At 52.3% G+C, this 27,158-nt stretch overlaps 1 protein-coding gene across 1 annotated transcript; it reads left to right on the top strand.

The window, feature by feature from the left end:
* The first annotated feature begins 263 nt into the window (after positions 1-263).
* BAIAP2L2 (BAR/IMD domain containing adaptor protein 2 like 2) lies at positions 264-27,133 on the top strand. Its single transcript, XM_027107642.1, has 14 exons — positions 264-459; positions 1,548-1,623; positions 2,328-2,414; positions 2,896-2,957; positions 11,598-11,669; positions 11,893-12,009; positions 12,830-12,976; positions 22,429-22,581; positions 22,885-23,023; positions 23,191-23,413; positions 25,517-25,675; positions 26,008-26,215; positions 26,681-26,724; positions 26,925-27,133. The coding sequence occupies exons 1-14, from the start codon at positions 409-411 to the stop codon at positions 26,998-27,000; spliced, it is 1,614 nt and encodes a 537-aa protein (XP_026963443.1). The 5' UTR covers positions 264-408; the 3' UTR covers positions 27,001-27,133.
* The last annotated feature ends 25 nt before the right edge of the window (positions 27,134-27,158 follow it).

Here is a 27,158-nt window from a genome sequence, read left to right as displayed (position 1 = left end):
TAGGCAGGTGGGAGGGCAGGGGTCCCCCAGAGCTAGGGGTCCCTGCTGGCCTGGGAAAGGCTCTTCCTTGAAGAGGAGGTGACCCAGGAGAGTGGCCATCCACGCGTGCCCACCGGTCCGCGGCTCAGAGGGGTAAATAATTGAAGCGCAGGTCACACGAACCCGCCCGCGTCACAGAATGCCTTCCCCGCCGGGTCTGGTTACGCCCCAGATCGCATTCTGACATCCCTGGCTGGTGAATAATTAAGCTGCCACCTCCTCCTTGGCCAGCCCTCCATCTCCGGGTCCCACTCTGCAGCCTCCTTCACAGCCCGCTGAGCAGTGGGCATTGGAGGGTACCGACCCCCGGTGCTCCCAGGCCTGCTAGTGCCACCAGCCTTCTACTCAGTGCCCGGGTGCGCCCACTCCATGGCCCCCGAGATGGACCAGTTCTACAGGTCCACCATGGCCATCTACAAGGTGAGTGTGTGCGTGGCCCAGGCCCCGGCTGCCGCCCCCGCTCCCAGGGCTTGAAGGTCGGCCAGCTCTGGAGGACAGAGAGTGAGCATAGCAGCAGCGTGTTCCAGGAAAGAAGGCCTAGAACCAGGCTGGGCTGAGCAGTGGGCATGGGGGTGGGGGTCCCTGGGGGCAGTCGGCCACTCCAGCCCCAACCTGAGGCTCCCAGAGCACGGGTTCAGCCAGTGAGTGACAGGACTGCTGAGACAGACTCCCAAACACTGGATGAGGCAGGACAGCGCCCAGGGTGGCCTTAGCTGGGAGCAGGGGGCCCGCCCAAAGAGCCACCTGGCCGCCCCAGGGTAGGGGAGTCTCTCTTTGTCTCTTTCTCTCTGTGTCTCCCTGTCTGTCTCTCTCTGGTTTCTGAGCCCCTCACTCAAACTTCCTACTCGACTCCAGGGGGGTTGCTGCCATCTCCATAGACATTTACTGAGCACCTACTGTGTGCAGGACACTTTCAACATGTAAACCTCACAACACCCTATCTTTGAGGTAGAAAATAATCACCCCATTTGATAGATAAGAAAACTGAGGCCAGAGAGGCTAAACAGCTAGTTCAAAGTCACCAAGGAAAGAAGAGGGGCTGCTGAGATTTGAATCAAGTCTAAGTCCTCTACACAGGGTGCTCTCCAGCTGGCCATGGCCTGCGGCGGCCCAAGGGACTCGGCCACAGCCTTGCTCCCCAGGGGCTCTTCTTGGAGCAGGGCAAGGTCTGCCCTTGCCCCTGAGGTGGCTGAACTCAAGGCAGCGCTGAGCCACGCCCAGCTGGGCGCTGTGACAGACCACAGGCTGCAGCCAGTGGGAGGAGAACCTTCCAGGCACGAGTTCCTGCTGGGCAGGTGGTGATCTGGAGCCGGCCAAGGGGACCCCGGTCTGGATCCTGGCCTCTGAGGTCCTTGCAGCCGAGAGCCAGAATTCTGGGTGACTCCAGGTTTCTAGGCGGGCTCCCCTGAGTCAGGCTTCTCACTGGGGTTGGGGGTGCCCTGATCCTGAGGCCCATCATTCCGTCTTCCTCTCCCCATCTCTACCCTCCCACCACCCTTGGACTCCAGAGCATCATGGAGCAGTTCAACCCCGCCCTGGAGAACCTGGTGTACCTGGGGAACAACTACCTCCGGGCCTTCCACGGTGAGTGCCAGGCCCTGCAGGCTCTCAAAACCCCAACGACACACACTTCTCTATGTCACCCTGATGCTGCCACTGAGCCCACTGCCATTCCCAGGCCACCTCTGCACCCCCAGCCTGGCACCCTGACCTGCCCCACTTCCAGCCACCTACAGCCAGACCTCACCACTCGCTCAGCGCCTGTGCAAACAGCTCCCGTCTCCCCCATTTCCCAGCAACTGCCCCACCCCCAGAGCTAATCAGCAGAGGGTTGTGAGCCACCTGCCGGGTGGACAAGCCAGGGACACACCCAGAGCTGAGTGTCACCCAATCCCTCCCCGCCCTTTAGGACTTCAGAGTCCTCACGGCAGTGACCTCAGCCCATGCCACCCCCAGACCCACTTGATGCCTCACAACACACCCACCCACGCCCTCCCGGGCACACACAGATGCCTGCACCCTGCCCCCTCCCAGACAGAAACAGGCCGAGGCCCTGCGCCCTGCCCCGCAGGGAGAGCCCATCCCCCGCTTTTTCACCCCCCCTCCTCTGGCCGATGCCCCCTCTCCACACACGCTGCCCAGGGCCCCCCATCCCTGTCACACACACCTACGCCAGAGCCCGAGGCATCCCCTCCACACCCTCTCCCGCCAGAAGGAGAGGCCTCCAGAAGTGGGGAGGGCTCATGGAGGAGGGCTCTGGGGCTGGACGCATCCCTCTCTCCACGCAGCTCTGTCTGAGGCGGCAGAAGTGTACTTCAACGCCATCCAGAAGATCGGGGAGCAGGCCCTGCAGAGCTCCACCTCGCAGATTCTGGGTGAGGCACGCCTCTTCCCCTCCATCGCCCCCACTCATCTTCTTAGGCCTGGGGGACACTCCTCCTAGCCCCCCTCCCCCACCGGCCTCCTCCTGTGTTCCAGGCTCCGGGCCCGCCTCTGCCTGCCTCCCTGGTGCCTCCCCTCAGGCCCGGGACCGGCCTTGCCCCCCATTCTCAGGTCCCACAGAGGGTTCCTTTTACAGTCTGGCCCTTCCAGGAAGTCCCCCCCAAAGACACAGGTCTTGCAGCCCAAGGCCCAGAGCCCAGACTCTCGTCTGGAGCCAGGGCCCCTCCGCTCCCCTCCCTGCAGGACTTTGCCATGGCTAGGACAGGTGCTGCCAGAGGCCCTGAGTCGTATGGGGAACCCCTGGAATTTGGTCCCCAAATCCAGCCTTGGGCAGGCCCTTCTGACAGCTGCTGGTGGGAAGAGGGTGGGCAGGGTAGGTCCCCGCACTGAAGCTGCTGCTCTCCGTGCCTCCAGGTGAGATCTTGGTGCAGATGTCCGACACCCAGCGGCACTTGAACTCTGACCTGGAAGTGGTGGTGAGTCCCAGACCCCACAGCCTGGAGGGGTCACTTGGGAGAGTGGGCTGCGTTCTATGGGGGATGAGGGCCTCCACACCCTTCCTCAGAGAGGACTTTGGTGACATGACAACTGCGGCTGCCCTTTTGGGCACCTGCCAGGGCCCAGCTCTGCTGGGCACATTTACCTGCACATCTTGTTCAAGCTCCAGCAACCTGGGAGGCAGGTGCCATTTCTATCCCCATTTGACAGAGGAGGAAACTGAGTCTCAGGGATCTAGCCACTCGCCCAAGATTCCAGAGTGAGTGGAGGAGCCAGGAAGCGAAAGGACCGTCACCCACGTGCATCAGGCCCTGCCCCTACCTGCCTCCCCAGGGAGCAGCCAGTGATCTGACCTTACACACCTAGGAGAAAACCCTTCCACGGCCCTGCCACCTGCAGAACTAAACCCAGCCCCTCGGTAAGGGGTTCCAGGTCCTGCTGAGCCAGCAGCCTCCCTGGCACCTCCAGTCACAGCCCAACCAGCCGGAAGGGCTGCCCTCTGCAGACACGCCTGGCGTCCCCACCATGGGCTGCTGTCACGCTGTTCTCTCAGCCTAGGACCCACCCACCCCCACCCCTGCTGGCCAGCACAGTCACCCCCTCCTCCAGGAAGCCTCCCCTGACTCCTGGGCAAGTTCAGTCTCTCCTCCCTCTGGACTTCAACAGATGCTTCTATCCATTCTTAGCAAGTGTGTGGTGAAGAAAACCAGCTCTGCAGCCAGAGCACCTGGGTTCAAAGCCAAGCTCCACCAGTTACTGGCTTTGTGACCTTGGACAAGCTACTTAACCTCTATGGCTCAGTGTATCTGTCTGTGAAATGGACATAATCATAATAACTGCCTTGCAGGATTCTTGTGAGCATTAATTGTATTAATAAGTATAAACTATTGACCTTGGCTATGTACCTTAGCTATGATCATTAGAAGCAGAATTTACCCCCATCTCTATCCCTGCCAAGACTGGAAGCTGTGCCAGGGCTGGGATGCGGTCTTCTCTGTAACTCCAGGGCCTGGGACAGGGACCTGGGACCAAGCAGGGCTTCACTGACTGGGAAGGAAAGAATAAGCTTTGAAAAGGGAGCGGGGCTGGGCCAGAGGGAGAGGGCCTTCCAGAGGTTGCCGGGGGCTGAGCAGGTGCAGAGCATGGCATTGGGCAGAAGAGAGCTGGGGATGGGAGGCAGGCAGAGAGGGAAAGGTGGGCGGGGCTGGGTGTGAGGAACCTTGGAAAGTTCGGAAGGAAATTTCAACTAATCGTGGAAGTGCACGGTTCTCAAACGTGTGTGTGGGAAACCACTGGAGGTCTGGATAGTCTTTGGGGACACCATAAAATACTCATCAGTTTGGTAACCATGTTGAAATGGGGAACAAATTCACCAGCAGAAAACATGCATCCACTACACTTGATAAAACCAGGACCCTTGGTCCCTCTCCTAGGCACTTTGAGGCTTAGCGCTAAGCCCGTGCCACCTCCTGGGGCTTGGGCGGGGAGTTACAGAGCATGGGTCACGCTGGCAGCCTGCAACTTCCTGTCCTTGTGTCTGATGGCTCTCCATGTCACCTGTGGCACACCTGGGCTGGACGCGGACGAGTGTCACCCAGGCCTACTCTGTAAGGAGAGCCGCCTTCTTTGGGTACCAGCGTCTTGGCTGTGACAACAGGGCAGGGCCCTTGGCCAGAGCCATACTGGGCCGAACACACCAGAGGCCACCTCCCCCTTGGGCTCATTCATTCGACAACTATTTACTGCCCTGTGCCAGGTACTGCTATGGGTACAGGGGATACAGCAGACAAAACCCCCTGCTCTCCCCAAGGGGGAACCAGACAAAACCCAGGACAAGTAAGTGAGTACAGATGTGAAGGGTTAGATGCAAAATAAGCTATGGAGAAAAATAGACCAGGGAAGGGGAGTAGCAAGTATTGGAGGGATGCAATTTTTAACAGATGCTCGAGATGAAAGGCACTAGAAAGGTGACATTGAGAAGAGGCCTGATGGAGGTGGGGAGTGAGTGGGAGACACCTGCAAAAAGAGTGTCCTGGGCAGAGGGATCGGCACGTGGGAAGGCTTGAGGAGGCCCACGTGGCCGGAGTGGAGGCAGCGAAGGCCAGCGTGGAGATGACCAGCCGCTAAAGGGGCCGGGCCTTGAGGGCATTGTCGGAACTCTAGCCATGCCTCTGAGTGTGTTGAGCAAAGGAATGACAGGATCTGACTCAAGTTTGGTTTTCCAAAACCAAACCTTTTTTATTGTAAACTAAAATACAGGCATAGAAAGTGTCACTGAACAAATTCGAGCTTAATGAATCATTATAAGGCAAACCACCTTTGAAACTCCCACCCCGGTCAGGAGCTTTGCCAGCCTTTCCTGGAGCCCTTCTACATGCCCCCATCAAATCACAGACCCCCTCTTCCTCCAGAAGGGACCACTGGTCCGACACTGCCTTGTGTTTCTTCGTAATTGATCACCCAGTTGTATGTCCCTGGATGCTAGAATTTGTCTTGCTCTCTTGTTTTAAATATGTCTTTGAGTCTCTTTTAATCTACTGGCTCCCCCTCCATCCCTTTCTTTTCCTTACCATTTATCTGTTGAAGGGCCTGGGACCTTTTGACCTGTTGGTTTTCCAAACACTCCTCATGCAGCTCAGCTTGTTCCTCTGTCCTCTGGACCCAGAAGCTTGATCAGACTCAGGTTCCATCCGTTTGGCAAGACTAGAGTGGGTGCTGGCTTCTTCCATCAGGAGGCATGTGGCTCCTGCTGCCTTGTGACGGTAACAGCAATGGAGGCTGTGTGTCCGCACCCACTCATACGTGGGAGTTACGAGATGCTGCTATTCTGCTCTTTCACTTATGAACTGGAATATTTCTCTAAAGAGACGTTTCTTCTTATGTGCTATTTTTTACCCAGTGGCACGCTTCTTATGGGAAAGACAGGATAAAGGCTTATTCCCGCCTTGTCAGCTTCCAAGATCATGAATTTTCTCCCTGTCATCCTCTGAAGGTGACCAGTTAGCTTTATTTTTTTACTAGTACCATCATTATAATATTTTTTAGTATCATTTTTTTTAGTATCTAGTCAGTCTCATAGATCTAAACATATTTGTTGTGTTTTACTCCTTTGCAATCATTATTTCACTGAAGTTGAACATGTCCCCGCTTCGACCAGCAGAAGCCTCTTCAGTCTGGCGCACGAGCCCTTTGGCATCACTCTCATGGTTCGGACAGTCTCCTTGCTATCCAGCCTGACGAGATGTTCTGCCCTCATCTGGTACTTTGCTGATCTACACGTAGAATCAGCCATCTCTCCATGAAGCCCTGTTTTTATTTTTTGCTTTTAGTGGAAAGTGGTATTTCAAGACCATAATCTGGGCACTAGGGGTGTCCATTGGGTTGATCGTTGCTCCTAGGCTTTTTCAGTGGCCAGTGCTATACAGACATACATACATACACATGTGCATATAATAGATATGCTACAGATGCCTAGATACAGAGATATATGCCTAGATACATACCTAGATACATACACACATAGATACATACATACATTTGTACAAACATATATATACACATACATACGTGACAATATATATAGTTAAAGATAGAACACTTCATAAATTCGTACTGATACTTCCAATTCAGATTCAGCACTAGATTTTTACTTAACCTCTTCCCTATTCCACCAGTATCTCCTTTGTTTCACATCAAGAATCCTGATTCTTGGGAATTCCCTAGTGGTCCAATGGTTAGGACTCCATGCTTTCACTGCCAAGGGTGCGGGTTCAATCCCTGGTCGGGGAACTAAGATCCTGCAAGCCGTGCGGCACAGCCCAAAAAAAAAAAAAAAAAGTCCTGATTCTTAAGGATACAGAGAATGAAAGAATAAGAATATCCCATAGTTACCGTTTGCTTTATCTCATGTTACATATACACAACAGTCTCTGAATAATGACAGTAATTCTACCACCACCAATATGATTTCTGAGAACTGTTAAAATCTGTTTTGCATTTGCTCTCCCCAGCATCTCCCCACTTTCAAAATACAGGCATGCTTTGGAGATATCGTGGGTTCTGTTCCAGACCATTGCAAAAAAGCAAATATCACAATAAAGAGAGTCACACAAATTTTTTGGTTTCCCTGTGCATATAAGTTATGTCTACACTATACTGTAGTCTATTAAGTGTACAATAACATTATGTCAAAAAAACAATGTTCACACCTTAATTTAAAAGTACTTTATTGCCCAAAAATGCTAACCATCATATAAGCCATCAGCAGGTCGTAATGTTTTGCAATAGTAACATCAAAGATCACTGATCACAGATCACCGTAACAGATTATGACAATAATAAAAAAGTCTGAGCTACTGCGAGAATTACTACAATGTGACACAGACACAAAGTAAGCAAATGCTGTTGGAAAAATGGCACCGATAGACTTGCTCGAAAGTTGCCACAAATCTTCAATGTGTGAAAAACGCAGTATGTGCAGCTGCGCTTGTCTACACTGTCAGGACCCAGAGCTGCTGCGCCTTGCTTGCTCCCCTTTCACCCTCATTGATCTTTGTTTACAAGTAACTACATATTTAATGTTCACCTCAAACCACGTGTCCATGTCTTGCTCGTCGTTTTGGCCTTGTTCTGACTGTCCGCACAGGAAGGGCTCGTGTGAACAATGTTCTCTGAGTTCTGACACCAAGATAACAGCTTGTTCTCCTGATACTTGAAAGTCAGATTTGCTGGATATAAAATTCTTGGCTCACATTTCATTCCTTCCTCCCTCTCTTCCTTCCTTCCTTCTTTCTCTTTCTTTCTTTCTTTCTTTCTTTCTTTCTTTCTTTCTTTCTTTCTTTTTCTTTCTTTCTTTCTCTTTTTTCTTTCTTTTTCTTTCATCTTGAATGTTGCTGTTGAAAAGTCTGATAATCTATTTCTTCCATTGTAAATCACTTGCTTTTTTTGCCTTAGATGCCCAATTTTTTTCTTTTTCTGAAATCTAGTAACTTTTCCAGACTATTTCTTGATATTGGTCAGTCTGGGACAATATTCTTAGTTATGTGGTATACTCTTTCAATATGTAGTTTGAAATCTTTCTTTTTTTTTTAATTTCAGGAAACTTGTCTGGAATTACGATTTTTAGACTTTTTTTTGGTTCTCTTTCTCTGCGTTTCTTCTTCAGGGACTCCTATTATCTGTGTGTTAGACCTTCATAGCCTGTCTTCAGTATTTGTCTCTTCCTCTTGGCTGAATGGACCCCATATTGTCATATGGATGAGACTGGAGTTTGGGGGAGGATCTGGGCTGGGACATACATCTGGGAGGCATCAGCCAGTGGACTGCATGAGCTCACCAAGGGAGTGGTGTAGATAGAGAAGGGAAGAGGCCCATGGCTGAGCCCCGGGGCAACTCAACCTTCGGGGACCAGGGAGATGAGGGACACTGAGCAAAGGACAGAGAAGAGGCAGCTGGGGCGTGTGAGGAAGACAAGGAGAGGGTGGTGGGCTGGAAGCTGAGGGAGGAACTTGTCTCAGGAGGAGCGAGTGGCCAACTGTGTCCAAGTTGGGTGAGTCCTGAGAATTGATCATGGGGCTTAGCGAGGTGCCGTCTCGGTGATTTTGAGAACAACACTCTTTCTGGCGTGGTGGGGCAGGAGCCTGATGGAGGGTGTTCAAGAGCAAATGGGAAGAAAGGAGCTGGGGTCAGCCCACAGAGACAATTCTTTCAAAGGGATTTTCCTGAATCAAAAGCAAAAGGATTTCTCAAGTTACTGGAAAAACTCGATACATAGAACTTACAGTGCATGTTCTCAGCAGTGGGTCTGCTCTCAGCTTCTGTACTGAGGGGCTCACAGGACCCCGCTAATGGAGCGTGTCCCAGGGGGAGGGGAGCAGGGCACGGCAGCCTCTGTTCTGACTTGCTGGGAATTCCTCAGCCTGCCCTGGGTTTGGTGACTTTGTTGTTTCAGAAGCCACCGGCGAATTATAGGCAGTCCTGTGGTTCCCCCACAGCAAGAGTTCAAAGTTCTCTTCAAGTATTAACATCTTATTAGATCGATTTCTTCGAGAGCTTGACAATGACTTTCCATTAAACCACTGATGCCTGGGCCCCGTCTGATTGGGGCATCCTGGGTCTGTGTCCTCTATGCTGTTGGCGATCACAGCCAAGCCCTGGTAACGAGAAGAATTACAATCCACCTGCTTTAATCCTGTCCTGCTCTAATGCATGTTTCCGTGGCGTGACATAGTCCCTACGCGACTAGAAGCAGGAGTCATACCCTATGACGTGGAAGGTGGCTTGTTCATAAGTGAGGTTTCCTAGGCAAGGGGAGGGGAAAGTTAGGAATTAGGAAGAAGGGTAAAGCCCCCAGCTTGTCTGCTGCACTGAGAGAAATAGCCCTTCAGGCTTTTTTTTTTTTTTTTTTTTTACACGGGCCTCTCACCGTTGTGGCCTCTCCCGTTGCGGAGCACAGGCTCCGGACACGCAGCCTCAGCGGCCATGGTTCACGGGCCCAGCCACTCCGCGGCATGTGGAATCCTCCCGGACCAGGGCACGAACCCGCGTCCTCTGCATCGGCAGACGGACTCTCAACCACTGCGCCACCTGGGAAGCCCCAGGCTGTATTTTAAGAACATTTTAAAAGAGCTCCTGCACCCAGGCCTCCCTGGGGAGGACAAGCACCCCCCAGCCTCCCGGGTCTCTCAGCTGGGGTTGGGTGTCGCAGCCTCCCATTTCCACCATCATGACAGCCCCACCTCCTCCTGAATCACCTCAACAAGCCAGCTCTGCAGTAATTCAGGTGTTGCCAGTGTGTCCATTCTATAGGTTTTGTGCATTTTTAATATTTTCCACGGCCTTAGGCGTGGTTCAAGTTCATGTCTCCAGGTACCATTCACCGTCTCTATTAATGCTCTGGTTGCCACGTTGCCTGGGTTTTGAGCATCAGTCCCAACCCTGCATCTTCCATAAGCCCTGTTGTTTAATTGGGTGATCTGGCAGGATGTGGCAGTTTTCAGGAACATACGTCCTGTGTTGGAGCAGAACCTTGAACCGGGAGGTCCCGCAGGTATAGGTCAGGAAGGCTCACTTCCTTACTGCCTGGATCCAGCAGAAAAGGGCCCCCATGGGGCAGAAATGGGGACTCAGAGAGGCGTGTAACACTGATCCCGTGCCAGCCCCCAAAACACACACTGGCAGCCACTCAGGGGTTTAAGGCCCGGCTCGTCCTGAGGGGGCCACACCCAAGCTCCCTTATAGACCAGCAGTTAGCAAGGTTTCAGAAACAACTGTGGAAGAAAAACTGAGAACTTATTGGTCTTTCCTGACGACCAGCATTCCTTTTCCTGAGGGACAGAGCTCCCACAGCACAGCTTGGGGACGCCCCTGGCAGGAGGCAGGATCCATCCAGGGTTCTTTTTTTTGTTTTTAAAGTCTTTATTGAATTTGTTACAATATTGCTTCTGTTTTATGCTTTGGTTTTTGGCTGCGAGGCATGTGGGATCTTAGCTCCCCGACCAGGGACCGAACCTGCACACCCTGCATTGGAAGGCGAAGTCTTAACGACTGGACGGCCAGGGAAGTCCCCCACCGAGGGTTCTTGAGCCGGGACTCCTGAGGGGAAAGGCCAGGCAGACAGAGAAGACTGAGCAGAGTTGGAAGTGTCCCCAGAGGCGGCAGCAGGATGGGAGATGCTCCTCTTTGCAAAGAGTACAGATGGAAGGATTTAGGTCTGATGTCCTAACAACACGGAGTGACCCAGGGAGCACTGATGGGGGACACAGGGGAACATGCCAGCTGGCCACCAAGGCCCACAGAATCAAGCTCATTGGGTTCTAGGGCTGGACCTTAGGGACCATCTGGGCAAAACTTTCCTATTACAGATGGGGAAACTGAGGCCCAGGGAGGGGCAGCAACTCATCCAAAGTTACAGGGCAAATTGGAGGCAGAACCAAAACGGCTAGAACAAAGCTTTTCTGAGCCTGAGCCCAAAAGCCTTCCTGGTCCTCCTGGTCACCCAAGTGGTCAGCCACCTCCTTCTCACCTGTCACGGGAACCTGCCACCCCAGTGAAGCCCTCAACAGTTGTGAGCTCTTTTGCTGGGCCAGGCCCAGCCCACGGTGCTGGGGCCACAGAGATGGGACAGATCTTGTTCATGCTGCCCATACAAACAGGCTATGACCAGGGGCCCAGCAAGAAATTCCATCTTATGGCTGGAGGAGCGAACAATGAACAAACAAGTTGTACACATGCCAGAAACAAAATGAGAGAGTGATGAATTCTGCCTGAGGAGTCGGGGGGCCTCCCAGCAGAGGGGGCAGTGAAGCTGGTATTTGAAGACTGGTAGGAAATTCCAGGCATAATCAAGGCACAGACTGAGACTAAGAACCGGAAGATGTCGACACATTTACGGAGGATGTGTTTCAAGCCAGGGACTGCACTAAATGTTTTGTATGTTTAACCATTTAATCCTCCATCCAAATAGGTGCTCTTGTTTTACCCATTTCTCTGATGATTGACGAGGTGCCTGGTGTGTTAGGAATGCAGTGGGCAATGTATTGGAGTGAGCAGTGCAAGGAACTCTGGGACCTGGGGATGATAGGGCCGCCCTGATCACCCCCACCCTGCACTCCACACAGGTGCAGACATTCCATGGAGACCTGCTGCAGCACATGGAGAAGAACACCAAGCTGGACATGCAGTTCATCAAAGTGAGTCTGGCCACGCATCCTGGCCCCACAGCCCATCACCAGCAGGACCGTCTCTCCCCTTTTGAGGGATGGGCACACTGAGGCCAGCGCTGGGCATTGACTGGCCCCAGGTTATACATGTTCCCAGCTGAGTCCCTGCCCCTGTCCAGTACTCTGGCCCATAAGCCAGGTGCCTTGAGCTCTTTGACACGGGGGTCTCCCTCCTCTCTCCACCCCATCCAAGGACAGCCGCCAGCACTACGAGATGGAGTACCGCCACCGAGCCGCCAACCTGGAGAAGTGCATGTCCCAGCTGTGGCGTATGGAGCGCAAGAGGGACAAGAATGCGCGGGAGATGAAGGTGCAGGGGCTGGGGGCGACACGGGGCTCCGAGGGGACCCCCAACACCCGCTGGAGCTCTCCCACCCAGCACTGGCCCACCTCCAGGAGCGTGTCCCGCCCCACCCTGTGTGGCAAGCATAGCTGGAGAGGTCAGCCAGCCCCTGGCGGGTGGGCATCACTGTCTCAGGGACACCCTCAGCGCCGCTCCTTGTCCTGTCGCTGCCTGGCCCTCCCCACACTCCCCTGGCCTCCTTGCTTCTCCTACTTCATTGAGAAAACCTGAGGCCCTCAGCACGCTGCTCCTGATCAAGGTAGCAAAGGCAGAATCCACCAGCAGCCCCGCCACCCTCCCCCTCCCTCCTGCCCCCTGGCTAAGGCCAGCCCCTCCTCCCGAGCTCAGGGCCCCATCCTTGGCCTCTGCCTTCAAGACCTCTATCTCCTTTCCTGCCTCCTCTTCTGGCTCCTTTAATAAGCTCATATCTCTCCTCTTTGAAATCTTCGCTCCCAAGTAGGGGGTTATTAATCAATTAATTTGCATTTTCATTAAACCAACTCTCTCACTTCTGTGCTTGGCCCTGTGCCAGAAGGATGGCTCAGACACCAGTCCTACCTGGGAGAAGTGCCCGGGCCAGAGGGCAGGCAGAACCCAGGCTCGTGAGGATGAGGATACACCTGAGAGGGCAGGCCCAGAAGCGAGGGCAGGCTGGGTGCTCAGGGGAGGCTTCCGAGAGGAGGTGGCTGGTTCAGGAAGGAGAGAGAGGCTTCAGACAGCTGGCACTCGTGGGAGTGGGATGAGGGACACACCCCCTGCCTCCAGCCAGAATCCCCTTTTCCCCCAGGAGAGCGTGAACCGGCTGCATGCGCAGATGCAGGCCTTCGTGTCTGAGAGTCAGCGGGCAGCTGAACTGGAAGAGAAGCGGCGCTACCGCTTCCTGGCTGAGAAGCACCTTCTGCTTTCCAACACCTTCCTGCAGTTTTTTGGCCGGGTGAGCTGGGGCTGGGGGACAGCTACATGAAGCCTTCTGGGGGCTGTGCACTCTGTGAGCTGGCTGTGCATGGGAATTCCCCTCCCTTCCTCCCCATTCCCTTCTTTCCTTCCACCCTGGAGATATTTATTTTATTTACTCTCTCCATCTATTTCTTTATTCGTATCATCACATATTCATTCATTTATTGTCATGATTTTTTAAAATTCTCACATTCAGTAACTAATTCCTGCATTTATTCATTCATGTATGGACCATTTATTTTTTTCATTCCTGTTTACATACACTCACTATTCACAAAATCATTAACTTATAGGTTTATTCAATTACTGTCTATGAATTTTCTCATGGTATTTAAATCTATGGTCTTGCTTTGTCTGATCTGCTAGACTATTGTATTTCTAGTGGATTTTGCTTTCTGCATTTACCTGCCATGTTGTTTAGTGCTGTGGGGTTTATGACTTGACTATTATACCTTCTCTGTAAATATTGCCATTTATGTATATAATATATCTCATAATCCAGTCTGATACTTTTAATTCCACTTTGACATTAATATTGCCCTTCCTACTTTCTCTTTTCTTATCTTTAAGTGTTTTATGTTACAAAGATATAGCTCAGTTTTGACTTTTGACCAGTCTGACTGTCTATGTCTTCCAGTAGGAGAATTCAGTTCATTCCCGTGTAACCGAACAACTGGTATACCTGCCCTATTCTTTCTGGATAACTTGAGTTAACTGTATTTACTTTGTCGTTTCCTCTTTTTCTCCCATTCTTGTTCTCGTCAGTTTGATAAAATATACATTCCTCTGTCAACTTTAACAATATAATAGCCAGTTATTTTACCAGCAAAAGCAAGCTTATTCAGGAACAGTCAGAGGAACTGCAATTCACGTTATGTGAAGTATGGCAGACCACGCGCAAATCCAGAGAACAGGGACTGACAGCTTGTTTTATGGGGAAAAGAGAGGAGTTGGGAGGGGCTGTAATAACCAAAGAGTCCATTGGAGGAAGCTGGGAGTCCAAAGTATGGAGGTTTCTCATTGGTTGGGCTGCTACAGTCTGATTGGCTGGGCTGTCACAGGGGTGGGGGTTGGGGGAGAAGTTTTCTTCTGCTGCTGGATAACAAAGTAGGCACCAACTTCCTGTGGGAGATGTGGGCTTGCTTCTCTTCCTGCTTGGAATAATTGAGGCTACGTAGCAGGGTATGTGAGCTCCCCCTACAGGCCTGCCCCTACCCCAATTTTAACTGAGAGTCATTTAATTTATTTAATTCCACATCCCTCTCCCCTTTATTATTTTGGAAAGCCTATTGTTCTTTTCATCTCTGCTCATGATGACCTCACTCTGTGACCCTCATAATCATATATATTTGTCTATTATGTTTTTCAAAAAATAATGCCCACCCCCCCAAACACACTACTTGGTCCTTTGCTCCCCTCACCCCATAAGGGGAGACCTTGCGAAGGATTTTCCTGCCCTCCCTGATGCTCTAAGACGAGGCTTGTAAGGTCTGTACTCCTCTTCTAATCCTTCCAAACCACCACCTCTTGGTTTTGCCAAGAAACTTCAGGACTTTTAGTTCCAGACCCTCACTAGTCATTTCTTTGCAGCATGGCCCTTCTATTTCAAGAATCTGTACTTAGATTACATATATTACCATGGCCAGTGCACCACCATCGTCCACTAACATTTCACCACACATAGGATCAGATACAATGCTTACCACTGTTTTCAATCCTTTTCACCTCCCACTGTCTTGAGGTTTCTGTTTTGATTAATTGGCATGGCTGGAGAACTTGCATGAGTATTTTCTGCATATACACTGTCGGAATCCTTGCATCTCTGCAAATGTCTCACTTTTACCCTGCTGGTGAGGGCATATTGGCTGGTTGAAGGAGCGGCAGCCTTTTTTTTTCTCATGGTCCAAGATGATTTGCCCCTGTTTTCTAGTGCTCGGTGTTGTAGGTGCTAAGTCAGGTGCTGGTCTGTCTCCTTTCCCTTTTAAGTAACAGGCTCTTTCTCTGTGGATGCTTGGAGATTTTCTTTGTGTCCTTGCAACTCGGAACTTGTCCCGGTACCACCTAGATGAGTGCCTGTCAGTGGCCCTTCAGCCTGCAGGCTCAAGTCTTTCTTCAGGTCTGGGGAGCTATTTCCTCTTCTGTTTCTTTAATTATTATCTCTCTGCCATCATTACCTTTTCTCTTGCTGGAACTCCAATCACTTGAGCCTCCACATCTATGACCATCTTCTCCCCCACTATGTCTATTTCATTTCTTCTTGCTCAGTATTTTGAGATATTTCTCCTCCTTGATCTGCAAGCGACTGATTCTGTTCTCAACAGGACTGTCCTCTCTTTCTCTCTTTTTTTAACATCTTTATTGGCGTATAATTGCTTTACAATGGTGTGTTAGGTTCTGCTTTATAACAAAGTGAATCCCCACATCTCCTCCCTCTTGCGTCTCCTTCCCACCCTCCCTATCCCACCCCGGACTGTTCATCTGTTCAATTTTAAATCTTAACATCATGCTTTGTCTGGGTAAGAAGGTCTTTGTTTTGCAGTAAGTACCCTTATCAAGTCCTTGTTAAGCTTGTCACTCCCTCCTCTCAGCTGCCAGGGTGGTTTGCTGTGTTCTCCTCGCTGACCACTGGGTCCTCCACTAGGTGCCTTGTTTCTTTCCTTTGCCTCCGCATGGTCCTGTTCCCACTCTGGGTTGAGCTGAACTGCGAGGGCTCAGGCAGTGGTGCTGGCAAATGTGGGGGGGGGCAAGAGAATGGAGCAATCTCTACCCAGTGGGACCCCACTCTGCCTCAGGTCTTCCTTTTGCAAGCATCAGCTGTCACTCAGCCTCTCATGTGGAGAACCACAGCAGACAGGGCTTCTAGGGAAGGTTGTACAGGTTGTGTACTGCACAAGGAAGCCTGGCTGAGACTAGAGCTATGCTCTGCTCTCCAAGCTGAACATTCTGGTGCAGACTGTGTTTGCCTGAAGAAAGGAGCATCATTACCTTTGCCATCCTCTAAAGAAGCCATCCTCTAAAGAAGATGTGATACACACACACACACACACACACACACACACACACACACACACACAATGGAATATTACTCAGCCATAAAAAATGAAATAATGCCATTTGCAGCAACATGGATGGACCTAGAGATTATTATATTAAGTGAAATAAGTCAAAGACAAATATCATATGTTCGTTTGTATCATTTTTTAGATTCCACATATATATGTCATATGATATATGATATATGTCATATCATATATGTGGAATCTAAAAAATGATACAAATGAACTTATTTACAAAACAGAAATAAACTCACAGACATAGAAACAAACTTAATAGTTACCAAAGGCGATAGCAGAGGGTGGGGGGAGAGTTAAATTAGGAGTTTGAGATTAACATATGCACACTGCTCTATATAAAAAAGGGAAACAACAAGGACCTAATGTATAGCACAGGGAACTATACTCAATATCTTGTAATAACCTATAATGGAAAAGAATCTGAAAAAGAATGTATATGTGTGTGTGTGTGTGTGTGTGTGTGTGTGCGCGCGTGTGTGTGTATGTGTGTGAATCACTTTGCTAACACAACATTGTAAATTAACTATACTTCAATTTTTAAAAATTTATCAAGAAGGGCTTCCCTGGTAGCGCAGTGGTTGAGAGTCCGCCTGCCGATTCAGGGGACACGGGTTCGTGCCCTGGTCCGGGAAGATCCCACATGCCGCGGAGCGGCTGGGCCCATGAGCCATGGCCGCTGAGCCTGTGCGTCCGGAGCCTGTGCTCCGCAACAGGAGAGGCCACAACAGTGAGAGGCCCGCGCACCGCAAAAAAAAAAAAAAAAAAATCAAGAAAATTAAAAACAAAAAGAGGCATTCTCTCACCAAATGTGTACCCACCAGGCTGTGTCCATCCAGACAGAACATCTGTTTCTAAATTACAAAGAAGTACCTTAGGGGCTAGCAGCTGCCCAAGCCTATGGATGGCTGGAACTCAGGAAAGCCAGCAGCCCCTCTCAGCGCACACTCAGGAGGGACACTTGATGTTGCCCTACCCAAGTGTCTCTGTGACTGCACTGCTCAGGCCCCTGAGCCCTGTTGCCTGGCCTCTCACTTGCAGATCCTCAGGCCCCGGCCAGCCCACTGGTGGTCAAAGTTCTGTCCTGCCTTCTGTGAAAGTCCAACAGGGGCCACAGCCTCCCAGTCACCCTTCTTGCATGTGGACGTGCCCACCTCCCTGGCCTGGCCCAGCTGTTGACACCTCTGGGGAGGGGGATGATGGAATCTGCAGGAGGGGAGGGGCCAGGGCTGTTGGGAAACCATCCTTCCCTAAAAATCCTTGCATTTTTCCAATGTCATTTGTTCATTCATTCATTTATTGAACACATAGTCTTTGAGCCCAGATGACATATCAGGCTCTGGTTCTATTTGGTATCTGAGAGAGACCCAGCCAGCCAGCCAGCCTCTCTTTCCTGATGCCACAAACATGGGCTCCACTGCCCCTCCCCCAGCCTCATTGCTCTTTCCATTACTTTCTATTTCTTTGTCTTCTTGTTCAGTTTCCCAAATACTGTGCCCTGGCTGCAAATTCTGGCAAGTGATTTCATTTCTGAGTCTCGTTTTCTTATCTGGAAAAGGAGGGAAATAATCGCCCCAGCAGAAGGTTGGTGCGATGGTGGAGCCTGGCCTATGCGGGAGCCCAGCGGGATTAGGTCCTCCTGCCCCTGCTCTCTCCCCTCCAAAGATGAAAACAAAGGCTCCCATTCAGGAGACCCGAGTGCTTGCAGTCAGCTGCCCCCAACAGCCGGCAGCCGACTCCCGCCTCCCCACCTCGGGGTCCTTACCTTGCCAGGTCCTCCCTGAGTCTCTGTTTCTGATCCCAGGGACCCTCTGGTGCTGAGCAGAGGTGGGAGACGTGGCTGGATCCAGTGACTGATCCCAGCCCCAGCTGACATTCTCCCACTCTCACCGCCGCACCCAGCCCCGGGCTCAGGGCTCTGCCTTCTCCCACCCTACCCCACCCCCACTGAGTGATCCTTCAGGGAGGAGCTGCTGCTTCTTCCTTTAAACAGTTATATTGAGATATAATTCACACACCATGAAATTCACCCATTTAAAGTGTGCAATTCAACAGTGTAGTATAGGAACTTCCGTGGTGGTCCGGTGGGTAAGACTCCATTCTCCCAATGCAGGGGGCCCGTGTTCCATTCCTGGTCAGGGAACTAGATCCCACATGCTGCAACTAAAAGATCCCACATGCTGCAAGTAAAACCTGGCACAGCCAAAATAAATAAATATTTTTTAAAAAGTGGTATAGTATATTCACATCCATTGCCTCAAGTCAACTTTAGAACATTTCATTACTGCTAAAAAAAAAAATCAGTACTCCTTAGCGGTCATTCCTTGATCCTCCCATTCCCCCTTGCTCTAAGCCACCACTAATCTACTTTCTGTCTCTATAGATTTGCCTCTTCTGGCAATTTCATATGAAAGGAATCATACAATATGTGGTCCTTTGTGACTGGTTTCTTTCACTGAACGTCATGTTTTTCAAGTTCATCAGTGTTGGAGCATGTATCCATACACCATTCCTTTTTATTGCCAAATAGGATTCCATCATCGGGATGTGCCACATGTACTTACCCATTCATCAGCTGATGGACACCTGGCTTGTTTCTACCGTTTGGCTATTACGAATGGTGCTGCTATGGATATCCACGTAAAAGTTTTTCCGTGGACGTGTGTTTTCATTTCTCATGGGTATATAGGAGTGGAATTGCCGGATTGTATGGTAACTCTATGTTTAACTGTTTGAGGAACTTCCACACTCTTTCACCATTTTACATTCCTACTACCAGTTTATGAGGTTTCCAATTTCTCCACATCCTTGCCAATACTTGTGACTGTCTGTCTTTTTGGTTCTAGCCATCCGAGTGAGTGTGGAGTGGTATCTCATTATGGTTTTGATTTGCATTTCCCTGATGGCTGTTGATGCTGAGTATCTTTTCCTGTACTCACTGGCCGTGTGTACATCTTCTTTGGAAGGAAACTCCTTTCCGCCTGTGTCTTGAACAGTTAGCCTCCAACATTAAGAGGACAGCTGACTCCTCCGTTGGCTGCCTCCTGCTGAGTGATCGCCCCCTCAGGAGGGAGCTGTGGATTGAATGAACCAGACTTCCCCTAGGTACAGGGGAATAGGTAGCATGTTGTCTGACCCGGCTGGGCTTTAGGACATACACGATCTAACTCCTAAGACAGTGAAGCATAAATATTTACCTGTTAAGTATATCTGTACGCAGAATGCACAAGATTTAAAGAACTCTTACGTGCCTGAGCACAGGAAGGTGTCTTTCTCATCTGCCTCCAATAATCGGTCCTTGCTTAGTCCAAGTCTAGTCAATTAACACGCCTTTCTACCTCACCGTCAGCTTCTCTGGGTTTATCGCGGTTGTGTAAGTATACCTCTAGGATAAATGCCTAGAAATGGGATTGGTGAGTCCAGGGATATAAGCATTGGCTGTACCAATTTACACTTTCACCAGCAATGGCGGAGATTCCCTGTTTCCTTGACAACAGTATGCAAGCAAACTTTGATTTTTGGTAATCAGAAAGATAAAAATGGTATCTCAGTGTAGTTTTACACTTGTTACGCTTGTCTTATAAGTGAGATTGACATCTTTTCGTGTTTCGGAGCCATTTGATTTTCTTTACTGTGACAGGTCAGTATCTTTTCCTCCGTTTTTCTTATGAATTTGTACGAGCTCTTTATATGTTACTGAAATTAGCCCTTTCATAGTGATGAGTTGCAGATTATTTTCCCAGTTTGTTCTTTGTCACTTGATTTTGCTTATTGTGAGTTTTGCCGTGGTAAAAAAAATTATTTTTATTTAGTCAAATTTAGCAGTCTTTTATAGTTTAGGGGGTTTGTACCATACTTAGAATGGCTTTTCTTTTTTTTAATATTTTTCTTACACGATTAATTTAATTTTTTAATTTTTGACTGCGTTGGGTCTTCATTGCTGCATGCAGGCTTTCTCTAGTTGCGCCGAGCAGGGGCTACTCTTCGTTGCGGTGCGCGGGCTTCTCGTTGCGGTGGTTTCTCTTGTTGCAGAGCACGGGCTCTAGGCGCATAGGCTTCAGTAGTTGCGGCACGCAGGCTCAGTAGTTGTGGCTCACGGGCTCTAGAGCGCAGGCTCAGTAGTTGTGGTGCACAGGCTTAGTTGCTCCACGGCACGTGGGATCTACCCAGACCAGGGATCAAACCCGTGTCCCCTGCATTAGTAGGCAGGTTTTTAACCACTGAGCCACCAGGGAAGTCCCAGAATGGCTTTTCCACTCTGTAAATATTTTTAACATTCTCCCCTGGTCTCCTCTATGTTTCTTCCCAACCACTGGCTAAACTGCCTAAAGGCAGGGCTGAGGGGAGCCAGTGAAGTTGAGTGCCGCCCAGGCCAAGACTCAGTGCTGAGGCCATTACTCCGAGAACCCCCTAGCACCCTGGCAGGCACTTTCAAATTGGACAAAAACCCTTTTTTAAATACGATAAGCAAAACTTAATGGTCTCACTTTGCTTACTGCCTCTGAAACAAGCGCACGAAGGCCTTTGGAGTTTTGTCTTTGTGCTGTTTTGCTAATTAACTATGCGAGGCAACAGAGGGGGCGGCCACCTAGCCACCAACTGGACTAGTTGCTCCTGCGACTTGAGGCACTGAGGCTTTCTGTTTTGCTGCCTGAGATCAAATTTTCAGCAGCTGGGCCAGACTGAAGGGAAAAATCATGGAAATGTAGTCACAGGAAGCTTCCTCAAGACAGACGAGTACAGGCCACTCCATTGCTTACTGGATGAGAGACCTCGAGCCAGTCATTAACTGCTCTGACCCTCAGCATCTTCTTCTATGAAATGGAGATAATAATGGCACCTACCTCGCAGGGCTACTGGGAGAATCGAATAGGATTATGGAGGTAAAGTCTTTAACACTGGGCCTGGCACAGAGTAAATGCTCAGCAAAGGGAAGCTTTTATTATTCCTAAGGTGACAGTCCTGAACTTGGCCTTGAGGGATCGAGTATTGGAGTAGAAAATGGAGAGACACTGATAACTGGAGAGCAGAGTGTTTTGATTGTACCTAGGATGACCTGAGCGACAACACAGAGAGGTCAATGCCACTGAAAGGAGTTTTATTACATATCACACTTCCCAAGAGAAAGGGTCATGACACACTACGCAGGGCCACATGGGAGTAGTACTGGGGGTTGGTCAAGAGGCAGAAGGAGCCAGGGGAAAGCACGGCCCAGAACCTTTGTTATGGTTTCCATGGGAAGGGATGGGCAAAGAAGGGTAAGCAAGTTTAAGTAAGTTGAGGATTGGATGGTTTGAATAATTTCAGTGGGCTCTGGGCTAATTGTCTGGTACCTGGCTTGGGTGATTTAGGGCAGGGGAAACTTTGGTTTGGTGTGTGAATTAGAAGGAGGTGATTGGGGATATGGGTTTTGGGTTGGTTGGTTTGCATATGAAAGGTGTGCTCCAAGCAAACTGTTTACTATCTCTAGGAATTATCTGGCCCTGTGAGGTGCAGTCTTTTCAGATTGACAAGGCCTCACAATGTCAAAGCATCATAAAGTCCAGAAAATTAAAAACATGATTAATACACACAGCAGGTCTAACATTTAAAACCTTCCCACCCTAAGTTGTTATGGACTATGTGGTCAGCGGCTGAGTTTCCTGTCCTTGAACGTATTCAGGCAGAGTTAGATGCCCGTGTATTGGGGATACTAGAAAAGGGATGCTTATGTAAACTAAACGGATAGACTGGAAAAACTATTTGGATGTCTTCTTTTAGAAAACTACTCAAACTGGCTTAAACAGAAAAGGTGTTTATTATTTTAGTCACTGGGAAGTTCAAGGGTTTCAGGTACAGTTGGATCCAGGAGCACACAAGATGTCATCAGAAATTTGCCACTGTCTGTTGCTTAGTTGAAGTGTCCTATGCCGGCTTCGCTCTATCCATTTAGCAAACCCCGTGAGGTGAGAGAATATATTTTTCCAGATTGTTCCAGGGTAAGTTCCGGGACTGGGTTCTTTGGTAACAGTTTTTGGGTAGGTGCACATACCTGACTCCATCTCTGTAGCCAAGCCTGGACTGCACCCTTACCCCTGCATCAGACAGTGGGAGAGCCCCCGTCAAAGCACAAGACTGAGAGACGGGTCAGGGGAAACTCCTCCAGGAAAAGTGAGGGGCCTTTGACAAAAGACCGGGAGGGCTGGCCAGTGGGTGAACCCAAAGTGACCACAGCGATCTTTGGTTCCTTCCAGCTGGAAAGTCCGGTCATCCTCAGCTTGCAGGGCCCGAGTTCCCGGGTCTAGGATGCCAGTTTTGAGTCCCCGGGATTCTGGGGTCTGCTTGGATCTCGCTGACCCCCGTGTCCCCACCCGGCCAGGCCCGGGGGATGCTGCAGAACCGCGTGCTGCTGTGGAAGGAGCAGTCAGAGGCCAGCCGCAGTCCGTCGCGCGCCCACTCCCCGGGCCTGCTGGGCCCCTTGCTGGGGCCGCCCTACCCCTCGGGCCGCCTGACGCCCACCCGCCTGGACATGGTGAGGCCCTGGGCGCCCCCGCCGCCGCCGTTCGCGCCCCCGCCGCCCCCGGCACCCTCCGCGGGGCACTGGGGCCTGAGGCCCTCCGCCTGGAGCCTCCTCCCCCCGAGGGTCTCGTCCTTCGAAGCGCCCCTCGGCCGGCCCTTCCGCCCCAGCGTGACCTCGGCGCCCCCGTGGTTCCTCGGCCGCAGGCCAGAGAACCCCTACGCCGCCGACGCCTGGGACTGGGGGCGGGGGCTGGACTAGGGCGCCGCGGCCCCGCCCCTCCCCGCCCCACCCTCCCCTGCCCGTCTCCCCTCGCAGCCCCAGAGGCCTCTGGGAGAGTTCGGCTCCCCACGCAGCCGGCACGGCTCCGGCTCCCACGGCCCCGAGCCCACTGAGGCGAGATACGCGTCCCAGCTGGAGCCAGACCGCCGGTCCCTGCCCCGGACGCCGTCCGCCTGTGAGTACCCCCGGCGCCCGAAGCGCAGAGGGAGGGCCAGGTACCCAGGTTGGGGACCCGGGGCCGGGAAGAGGAACCGAGATTGCGCTGCAGCAGGAGGGATCGAGGGTAGACGCCAGGGAGAACTTCCCACCCACGTGCCGCGGCGCTCTCCTGCCCCTCGGCAGCCTCGCTCTACAGCATCAGCACTGAGCGCTCGCGCTCCAACTCTTTCGGCGAGCGCCCGGGCTGCAGGGGCGGCGGCGGCGCCCGGCGAGTCCGCGCCCTGGTCTCCCATTCGGAGGGCGCCAACCACACGCTGCTGCGTTTCTCGGCCGGAGACGTTGTGGAGGTGCTGGTACCGGAGGCCCAGAACGGCTGGCTCTATGGCAAGCTGGAGGGCTCATCCACGTGAGTAGGAGCCTCGGGGCGCAGGGTGGGTTGGAAGGAGGACCGGAAAGCCTGGACTTCAGCTGCAACTGAGTCTTCCAGGATGGAGGCTGTCCCTGGGCCTTCGAACAACCCATCCCCCATCCCCCATCCCCTCCTCGTCCCACACCAGTTTCCTCATCCATTCAACGAGGGTAGGAAGAGTCTCTTTATCAAGTTCAGGGTGGTGTTCCTTGAGAGGGTGGTAGAGGATGGGGAATGGGAAGGTTCTCTCACAAGTGGGAACAATACAGAAACCCTATTGCTTGAGCACTTACTTTGCGCTTTACACTAAGAGAGGGGGCAGCTTGCCTTCTACCCTGAGGGAGTCCGCCAAGGTCTGACGGAGGGAATGGACAGAGAGGGGGGCCAGGCGCAGGGGCGGTGCTGGGACCTTGCAAGCTGAGTGTGCTCACCTCCTTGCAGTCAGGCGCAGTGGAAATCCTTAAAGAACATAAACGGGCTGCTTTTGACACCATGAGTAGAACGGGGAGGCTAGGGAGTACACTGCAGTCGCGGTAAGCCTGGAGGAAAGCAGGGATCACTCTTTCTGCCAAAGAAAAAGGGGAAGGTGGGAGCTTGCTGGAGCCGGGCAATGCCCCCCACAGGGCTTTATGGGCAAGAGACTGTGTGGTGCCCACGCCCACTCACGCTAAGGAGAGAGGAATGAATGAGGACAAGAAGAGGGGATGAATGAATGGAGCGTCGACAGGGGAGTCAGCAAGTGCATGTGAGGGCGCTTGCCGAGATGGTCATGTGATTAGTAGATGGACAGGTGGAGGATGGATGAGGGCGTAATGGGGTGAGCAGGTGGATGCATGCTCCTGTAAGCAGATGGGTAGATGGAAGGGGGCATGGGAGGATGCACAATGTGGGGTGCATGATAGAGAGGCGGGCAGGTGGGCAAGTGCTGATGGATGGGTTAGTGGATTGGTGGTCCCTGGGTGGTTGCCCACATGGATCATGGATGGGTGATGCATGGATGGGATGACGTGTAGATAGATGGGTGGATGGCAGGTGACCACATGGATCAGGAATGGAAAGAGGAGCCGGTGGGTAGAGACGCGACTAAGAACACGAGTAGTGGAAAAAACACCAGCTTTGCAGACCCACATCAGAGGGCAGCAAGGTGCCTCCCTGAAAGTCCCCAAAACAGGTGTGTAGCAAACCTCCTGGGGACCTGATTATAAAACCACCCAGATCTGAGCTCTCAAACCGCGTTCCTGGGACATCGTTATTCTTTCTGTGACTCAGGTTAGGGAAAACAATGGCAAGTTTCATCAGTAGGCACTTACAGTGAAGACAGAAGTAAGACGATCTGAAATGGTTTTACTCTGTCAGTTTGACTTGAAATAGCTTCCAGTTACCTACAGGTGAGAACGTTATTGAGCGGGTTTGGGGATCTAAGGTGGCTGTTTGGAGAACACTTTCCCAGATGTTCTGGAAGAATCTAATGGGTTCCGTGGAGTCTGAAAAGGCTAAGGAACATGGATCATAGTGCCTCTCCCTCAACCCTGGCTGCTCTGAAGATGCAGTAATGAGCCTCCAGCCAGACAAAGACTCCAAGACAGGGTGGCTGGGGTCACCGGGACCAGAGGGCCTATGGTGGAGGGTTGGTAGCCAGGCATCCCCGGCTCTGGTTCCCCATCCTCTGGGCTCCTACAGCTGCCTTTGGTCCCCCCAACCGGTCCCCTTTTCCTCACCCTTGTAATCATCTGTGGGTCTGTCTGCCCCCCCCACCCCGGCTGGCTGGGAGCCCCTGGGGAACAGGGACTGCATCTGGCTCTCCGTGGGCCCTCGTGTGGTGGGTACTCAGCAAGTAGGGAATGAAGCTGTCACCACATGTCCTTGGATACAATGCTTTCCTTCTCGGATCTCCAGTTCCTCCTCGCTAAGGCGCCCCAGCCCCTGGTGGGACATGAGGCTGGATGAGTGACTTTGAATGTCAGGAAAGACCTCCTTCAGAGGATGAAATGAGTTACTCTTAGAGCCAGGCCTGGCACACAGCAGTGCCCAGTAATCATCTGCTCCTCTTAGAAACGGTATTTGACCACCATTGTCGGGCTTTTTGCTTCCACCCCACAGGAGCGGCTGGTTCCCCGAGGCCTATGTGAAGCCTCTGGAGGAGCTGCCCATGAATCCCTTGAATGCCTTGAACCCCGTGACCTCCATGAATCCCACGAACCCCTTGAACCCAGTGACGTCCATGAACCCCCTGAGCCCTATGAATGAGCTGCCTTCCAGGTACCGCTGTGGTCAGAGATGGAGCAGGGGCGGGGACTCCAGTGGGGGGTGGCCCCAGCCACCAGGAAGGGCATCTCTGAGCTGCAGTCCGGAGTTAGCCCAACCTCCTTCAGCTCCTGGAGAAAGGGCACCCCCATCTCTCTACGTGTGAAGGTCATGTGTCCATCCCTCTGCCTCCTCTCAGGACTGCCTTCAAGCCAAGTCTCCTCTCAGCCAGGGGCAAGGGAGGAGGATGTAGGGTGCTCAGGGGCCCAGCAGATGGGGTGGGGGTGGGGGGTGCAGCAGGGCCTGACCCCTGACCCCCTTCCCGTCCCTCCTTTCTCTGGGCTCAGGTCCTACCCACTCCGGGGCAGCCACAGCCTTGATGACCTCCTGGACCGGCCAGGCAACTCCACAGCACCCTCAGACTACTGGGATGGCCAGTCCCGCTCCCGAACCCCGAGCCGGGTCCCGAGCCGCACCCCCAGCCCCGCATCTACACCCTTGCCTGGCAGCCGCCGAAGTAGCATGGGCAGCATGGGGGTGGCCAGTGACATCAAGGTGAGCCCCCTCCCCCAGTCTGCCCTCAACCCTGGGGTGGTCCGGTGGGGCAGGAAGACTGGAGACCAGGTAACCCTCCCTGCCCTGCCATTGGCTCTGTCCAGCCTCAGTCTGCCCATCTGTGCCGGGAGGGGTGGGATGGGCTTCTGAGTGTGGGGTGGAGGGTGGGGGGAATGCATTCCTCTAGTGGCTGGGAGCCCTGGGCTCCTGCTGGGAGCACTGGAAAGGCCTCCCCTGGGGGCGGTGTTGGCCCTGGGAGATGGCACTTTGGCCCAGAGGCTCCTCAAGTCTGAAACTCACAGCATCTTGGGTTTCGGAAGGCTGGACCTCATTTCCCAGAAGCCTGGCGCTGCAGGGGCCTCTGGTCCAGTGCTCTGACCTGCTGGATTGGGGAGTGGGGGGTGGGGCAGGGGCTCTCTTGCTCCTTCCCCCCCAAACCTGGCCCTCCCTCCCCGCTCACTGCAGAAACTCATGTCCTGGGAGCAGCAACCCCCAGAGCTCTTCCCTCGGTGAGTCCTTGAGTGAGGGTCAGAGGGGGCCGGGCTCAACAGAGGGCTGTGGAGGGGAGACAAAGGTGGGCGTGAGTGGAGGTGAACCGACGGGGACAGGAGGTAGGGGGGACACCTGGCTCAGATGCCCAGCTGCCTTCCCTGGATCCACAGCCAGCTGGGGACCTGGGCCCCTCTCACCCCCTCCTCTCCCCCAACAGGGGCACAAACCCCTTTGCCACCGTAAAGCTGCGTCCCACTGTCACCAATGACCGCTCAGCGCCCCTCATCCACTGAGGTGCCTTCCTCCACCAGGGGTCTGAGGTCGTCCCCCCGACACCTGCCTGGGGGCTGCCCAGAGCTGGCAGCAGCAGAAGCAGCAGCAGTGGATCCAAGGAGCCGGGGCCCTGCTACCGGGGGCAGCTGCCCTTCCCCAGACCACGCCCCAGCCTGAG

This window comes from Aethalodelphis obliquidens, unplaced genomic scaffold (genome assembly GCF_003676395.1).
Source record: "Aethalodelphis obliquidens isolate GAN/ISIS:26980383/991018 unplaced genomic scaffold, ASM367639v1 scaffold8, whole genome shotgun sequence".
Classification (NCBI taxonomy): Eukaryota; Metazoa; Chordata; class Mammalia; order Artiodactyla; family Delphinidae; genus Aethalodelphis; species Aethalodelphis obliquidens.
This window is presented reverse-complemented; position numbering and strand designations above follow the sequence as displayed.